At 33.0% G+C, this 7,360-nt stretch overlaps 1 protein-coding gene across 1 annotated transcript in view; it reads left to right on the top strand.

Annotated features, from left to right (window-relative positions):
- LOC106883046 (annexin A7) overlaps positions 1-7,360 on the top strand; it is a 58,823-nt gene that overhangs the window by 29,616 nt on the left and 21,847 nt on the right. Inside the window, exon 2 of the mRNA XM_014933919.2 lies at positions 3,967-4,042. Within this exon, the coding sequence (XP_014789405.1) occupies positions 3,967-4,042 (76 nt within the window). The remainder of the gene's footprint in view (positions 1-3,966; positions 4,043-7,360) is intronic.

Below are 7,360 nucleotides of genomic sequence, written 5' to 3'. Positions count from 1 at the left end.
ACGCACACATGTACACACACACACACACACACACACACACACACACAGACTCTTCTTTCAGTTTCTGTCTATGGAATCCACTCACAAGGTTTTGGTCTGCTTGGGGCTTTAATAGAAGGTGCCATACAGTGGGACTACATCCAAATGGTTGGGAAGCAAATCTTTTTTTTACTACACCACCATGCTTATAACTGAAATAAAAAAGATAAATCATAAATTTACCATAAATATAATATCACTTGCAGTTAATTGTTAGTTGTTATGATACATTCTCATGACATTTCACATATGTTAACATTTCGAGTGTCACAGCTCACTTTTAGACTGTAAGACCAACAACTTAGACAACTTACTCACCGTCACTGCAAACACCAAACCAATTTTGTGTGGATGTTGCTGGTTTATTATTTTAGTATATTTGGTTAGATTATTTTCAATCTCCTAAACTGCTTGTTCTAAATTTATTTCACATTTCTTACATTATTTATAAATATAGTCTACTGATATTTAAACATATACTTTCCATTTTTTTTGGTAACATGGCATTAGTTTAGATAGTTTTCAGCTGGCATTGTCTCAGAAATGACTGGAATTGGCACTCACTTCAATAGCACTTACTCAGGTGTTTACCTTATAATGTTCAGTATACCCTGTTTTAGTATCTGTGGTATGCCTTTATAGAAATATTAATATTTCTAAGTCTCTCTAAAGAAGACTATGGCAGCAGTACTGGTGCCATGTTGGCTCGGCAATAACTATTGGTATGCCTTTAGTTTTCTGCCAAAGTAACCAGAAGACTTTTTCTTTTTTTAATGTCCTTAACCTTTCATGACCAGGTATGGAGTGGAGCATACACTGTAGCAAAGCATCACTGCATCTACCATTTGTTGGTGATGCCTTATTCCTGATGGATGATACCTTTGCACCACTCAGGTGGCAACCCTCCAACCCATGAGTCTGTTTAGTCACTGTTGGTGGGAGTTTTGCAAGGCTGAAGTGCAAATCCTACTGAAACCTCTTTTAATCACCTTTTATGACACAGAGGAAATGTTGGGTCTATTTTTTGCCATGTTGGCCCGCCTCTGCAGGATATATTTTTGCTGAAATACTCTATTTTAATTAAGCTGAAAATAATCAAGAATTTTATACTCAACAATTTAGTTGAATTAGATTGGGTGATTCAGCATAAGAATGACTAGTCAATACGACTCACATTGTTTTCAGAATAGTGACTTTGTTATTATAAAGATACTATTTGTGGAATATAACTTACCAAAAGTTGGTATTTTTGTGTGATAGAATCAGAGATGCTATCAGGCAGGTTGATACCAGAAGGGTTAAAGGTGGGGTGGCAAGCTGTATAATAATGTTTGGATGTTTTGTATCATACCAGTTTAAGTAATTTTACATCAACAATATTTTGGTTATCTTCATGTTTATTACATACAGATTTGCATCTACAATTTTCCAACCATTTCATATACTGTCATCATTTGCAGCATTTCAAATCTTCACCATTTTGAGTACTTAACCCTTTTACTGCAGAAATTAGATACAACCACTCAAAATTTCATTTCCCTTAACTGTGGAAAGCAGTTAAGGGTATACCAGTCTACCTTTTGTTGAGGAATATCATATTTGAAACTATTTTTTGTTGAGATATGTCAAGTTTATTGAGGCAACAAGACTCATAGGAAATGTTAATTCCATTTGTTGGTAGATATTTAACATCGTTACTGGAATAACCATGAAATTTAATTTTACAGTTAGAGGGTTAAAATTGCCACAGAAAATTTAGTCCTCTGATTAAAAAGGTTGTCTTTCTCGCTTAATTAGAAAATTATATTTACTTAATTAATGCAAGTGTTTTAATTATTTAATATCATCATTAAAATTTCAAAAGATTGTCTGCTAGATTTCATCTTTCTCCACTCTTTGTGAAAAGACATGACCCTAAAATGTTAGACTCTTCACTCCTCACTGTAATCAAACTTATTGACATTCTAAACTCTCTAAGATCTAATTCAATATTAGACACTAGAAAAGCAGTGGGTTGGCAGAACTGTTGGCATACCAGGCAAAATGCTTAGTGGCATTTCATCTGTATTTATGTTCTGAGTTCAAATTTCAAGTACCAGTTACGCATTGGGGTTGATGTAATCAACTTATCCCATCTCCTGAAATTACTGGCCTTGTACCAAGATTTGGACTCAACATTAGACACAAGAAGAGCTATATCAATGACACATGAAAAAAACTAGAGTTTGAGATAACTGGTCATGGTTTTCACATTGTCTAAGATTGTATAGTGAAATTTTGTGAGTTTGTAAAAGTTTATATGTCACAAATAAGAAGAATCTGACCTTTAAGAACTGTCAGTGAAAGACAAAAAAAAAAAAAAAATTTGGAGTGAGCCATGAGGTTAAAGTATCATGATTCATGATGTATTTTTAGGTAAAGACTTTCATGATGAAATAATATAATATGGCAATTTATATGTAACTCTTGAATCCTTTCATATTCCCTACTTACATGAACAGACATCACTGGTATGAGTTGTTTTTTTTTTTAAACTAGATTATAATACTGTATGTATCTCAGTTTTAGAATAGATGTACTATATCTCAGCATGTTGTAAAAGAGGACTAAAAGGATGATGACAGGATGAGTATGTGAAAACTTGTCCAACTCATGCCAGCATAAAAAAGCATACATAAAACAATGATGATATATATTTTAGAATTGTTTTATTTCAGTTTATTTTTTCTTTGAGCTTCTGTTATATTCAGAAATGTATAGAAGAATGTAATTTCATTTCTTTTATACATGAAGTGCATTGTTATTTATCCTTAATAGGCAGTGAGCTGGCAGAATTGTAAGCACTCTGGGCAAAATGCTTAGTGGCATTTCGTTGGTCTTTATGTTCTGAGTTCAAATTCTGCCAAGGTCAATTTGCCTTTCATACTTTCAGGGTTGATAAAATAAGTACCACTTGAATACTGAGGTTGATGTAAAAGATTTATTCCTTCCCTAAAAAATTGCTGGCCTTGTGTCAAAATTTGAATCCATTATAAATCCTTAATGGACAAGAGTGAACTAGATTAGATTGTACTTGAAAGAGCATTGGTTTGAATATTAAAAATTATTTTTAAACACGTCAGCATTGCTTTGCTGAAGTCTACCATGGTCTCTGTCCTCTGTGTCAATATCAAAAACTAATTCGTTCAACACAAGTAGACTGACAACATTCTTAAATTTTTAATTCACTCTAAACACCTGAAGTCACACATGGACAATCCTATCATATCTCACCTATCTTCTTTATTTTTTAATATGTATCCTATTCCAAAATTCTCATTGATCCTATCCTATCTTTTTTTCAGACGTAGGACTACATTATCCAATGTCTCTTTTCATTAGACATTGTAATTTTAGAGTCATTTGGCTACTATTTCTAGCAAGTCATGAACTATTCATTGAATTAATATGTGTTGCTGTTGTTACATTTCATCATTTTTCTCTGTTCTTTTGATTTTTCAATGTCTATCATTCTTGTGTTGCATCACTCAGTCCTATTCAATAAATAATAGGATTTGATGTTTCCTCCACTACTTTTTCTGTTTTTCTCTGTATTACCATTCATGATTGTATTCAGAGGTCACTTTTCTCCAGATTTAAACCTTTTGTATCCCTGATTAACCCATTGCACTTGTCATGGCATTCACAATATTTACACTATACTTAGAGTGCAGCATGTCAAGATGATTGAACTACTGTCCACTCTAATTAATTTCACTAATTCAGGAAAGAATATTTTCTAGTTTCCTAATTATTAACATTTACCTTGAGTCATTGTTTTTGTAACCTGCTTAATCCAGTAAAATCTCACTGGAAATTAAATCAACTTATTAAAAGATTAAAACCTTTCATTTTCTTTTCTTTTCTTTTTTTTTCCCCCCATGACAGGCTACTGTATTTCCAGCCCCTGATTTCAGTGCTGAAGCTGCTGCTGAAGGACTCCGAAAAGCCATGAAGGGTTTTGGTAAGTCATTTGCATTGTAAAATTTTAGAGACTGCTACCATAGAAGTCTCACCAGGCTGATGAGGAAGGTGGCTAGAAGCCCAACAGTAAAAAAACCAAGACTTGTTAAAAAGAACAGATGGACCCAGCCTACAGTCAACAACCATCTAGCACTAGTATGCTCAGACATGGAAATGTTCAAAATTATGCATGAGTGCATAATAAACTCTATCTGGGAGCGGTGAACTCTTAGTTCTTGTCACTCATGTTTTATTTGAATCCAGTTTGCATCTGAACTAGAATCTGATGGTTGTTAGTGATACCAACCTGTGTGTTTGCAGGTGTCCTATGACAATTTGGAGTAAAGCTGATCATTGCATTACCTTCTGTAGTTTAGCTGGTTCTTTCTAGCTTTTTAAAAATTGTGGTGATTAAAATATGTGACTTGATAGGATTATGGTTCCTATTGTGAAATCACTCAAGAAAAAACTCCTATAAACCTTAGAACAGATCTGCTACACCTGCATGATTACCATTGAAGTGAAAGTCAGGGTTTGGAATTCCATGGAAGTGGAGTGACTGAATATTATTTATCTGAGATGCTGAGAATATTAGCTGCTTCAAGGTATTCTATCAATTACCTTTGTACCATAGTGTTAACATCAGCAAACTCTGATCATTTCTGATAAGATAGTCTTCTGATAAAGTTGTGTTACATTAGCATTTATGAAAAACTAAGCAACAAGATTGAAAACTTCCTTGAATATCATTTGCATAATTTGCATTTCCGTCCTCTCCTGTTAGATACTTGTATCTCTCTTACATCGTTCTGTACTCTTCTGTTAGTTTTCTTTTTTTCTAACATATATCCTGCTCATGAAACCTCAAAACCTTTTGCTAGTCTGTGCAGTTTTCCCAAAGGATCTTGAAACAGATTTTGTCATTCAACAGTGCCAAATGCCAAGAAAACAAAATGATAACCTTCTACTTTCTTTATTCATACATTATAATATTTTTTCATCTTGCTAGACTTAACAGTCAAGCATACACTCATGGATGGAAAGTGAACTTTTTAATCATGCAGCTAATTTTGGGATCTCCTCTTCCTCTGCTCACAAAAAAAGAAATGCATGCAAAATGTCAACAGATACACTAGGGGATGCCATATTTCAGGACATATCATGCACACTCTTGAAGAGAATATTTCTTGTAAAATAGAGATTAGAATAAATGGTAAAGAGAAAAAAGCCAGGTCAGTTCCTCCTCAACTTTATTCGATTGTCAAAGAATATGTATAAGAATATGTATATGTATATATATTTTTCCATATGTGTATTTTCATACACTGTTTTTAACATTTTCATTTTAATATCAGAGAATGTGTGATAATCAGTATGTAACAATACAAAGTTCATACAAAGCTTTATACTTTAAATATATTTTATCATCAAAGAATGTACATATGCATTTTAATACTCGAACTGCTTTTTAACATTTTTATTATTCTCAAAGACTTTTGATAATCTTTTTCTAAAAAAGTGAAACCAGTTAAGTAAATAAATATTTTAAAAAATAAGTGCATTTTCAAACCTTCTTTCATATATATATATATATATAATAGAGATGTCATATTTTATAATTAATAGATAATTTTTATTTATTACCTCACCATTTTCTCCTTATTCTTTATATATATATGTGTATATATATATAAATAATTATGTTGCAGGGAATTAGTAATAATGGTACACCCCTCCCATGTAATGAATGAAATAGCCTACTCACTATAAGTAAAGAAGTACGTGAAATACCAGAGTATGTAGTAAGCGGTCAGAGATAGTTGTGTCATTACTGTTTTACTAAGTATATTATATACTGAAGTGGGCGTTATAATAATCTAACATTTTAAGGATGGTAATAATGGTGATGAGGATAAACCAATTCATGTGAAGTTAATAGAAATTCGAAGAGGAAATAATCAACTCACAAAGTTTTGTGTGAATTTTACAAAAAAAAAACAATTGTGAAATTATGGAAAATTTGTTGGCCAGTTTGCTTGAGTTGCAAAAACAGCAACAACAACAGCTGAAAGAACAACATCAGCAGCTACAACTGCAAGAACAACAGCAGCAGATACAACTGTAAGAGCAACAACAGATGCAACAACAACAACAAACAATGTTACAGCAACAAATGCTGCAATTACCGAAGTCATCAGGAAAATCAGAAAAAGTATTCTTGCCAGACTATGTCGTGGACTTTATAACAGAGTTCAGATGCGAGCCTGACAAAGGAGTTACCTTTTAAGCATACTACAGAAGATATGAGCAAACCTTTGAGAAATAATATAAAGATTGGGATGATGAGATAAAAACACACTTAATCTTGAGAAAACTGGCAGCAACAGAGCATGAATGATACAGTAATTATGTACTCCCAAGAAAACCTTCAGACATAAAGTTTAATGACACAATAAATATATTGTGTAAAATTTTCAGTGAAAAAAGCTCATTATTCAAAACATCTTGGAACTGATGGAATGGTTGTATGCTATGTTCCAAGTACCAATGCCACTGCAGGTGATTGAACCTAGGTATATAACTGAGAGAAAAAGAAAACATACAGAGTTCCTGAAAATAGATGCCAAGTGCCAAAAATATTAAATTGTACAGAAAAAATTCAAAAAAGGGAGGTAGGATCAATAAAAAATTATTGCTAATTAAAATGGCACTTCCTGAGAAAAACTTAAAAGGGACGATGTAGGGAATTAATAATAATGGTACACTCCTCCCATGTGACAAATGGAATAACCTAGTCACTATAAGTAAAGAGAAGTATGTGAAGTACCAGAGTACGTAGTAGGTGATAGAGATGGTCAGGTTTTTACTGGTTTTACTAAGTATACTATATACTGAAGTCGGTGTTATAATAATCCAACATTTTAAGGATTATAAGAAGTTATAATAATTTTGTTGAGAATGTAGTAGAGTACAGTATAAAGCTTGTCCACCTTCGAATTTCAATTATATACACACACACACACACACACACACACACACACACACACATACATATATACACACATACATATACATATATACATACATACATTATATATATATGTGTGTGAGTGTGTAAATGGCACCCTTGCTGGTGGTACATGAAAATCACCCATTACACTCTTGGAGTGGTTGGTGTTAGGAAAGGCATCCAGGCATAGAAAACATGCCAAATCAGACTGGAACCTGGTGCAGCTCTTTGGCTCACCAGTTCCAGTCAAACCGTCTAACCCATGCCAGCATGAAAAGTGGACGTTAAATGATGATATATATATATATA

This window comes from Octopus bimaculoides, chromosome 9 (genome assembly GCF_001194135.2).
Source record: "Octopus bimaculoides isolate UCB-OBI-ISO-001 chromosome 9, ASM119413v2, whole genome shotgun sequence".
Taxonomy (NCBI): Eukaryota; Metazoa; Mollusca; class Cephalopoda; order Octopoda; family Octopodidae; genus Octopus; species Octopus bimaculoides.
The sequence above is the reverse complement of the archived record's forward strand: the minus strand, read 5'-3'. Positions and strand labels throughout refer to the sequence as shown.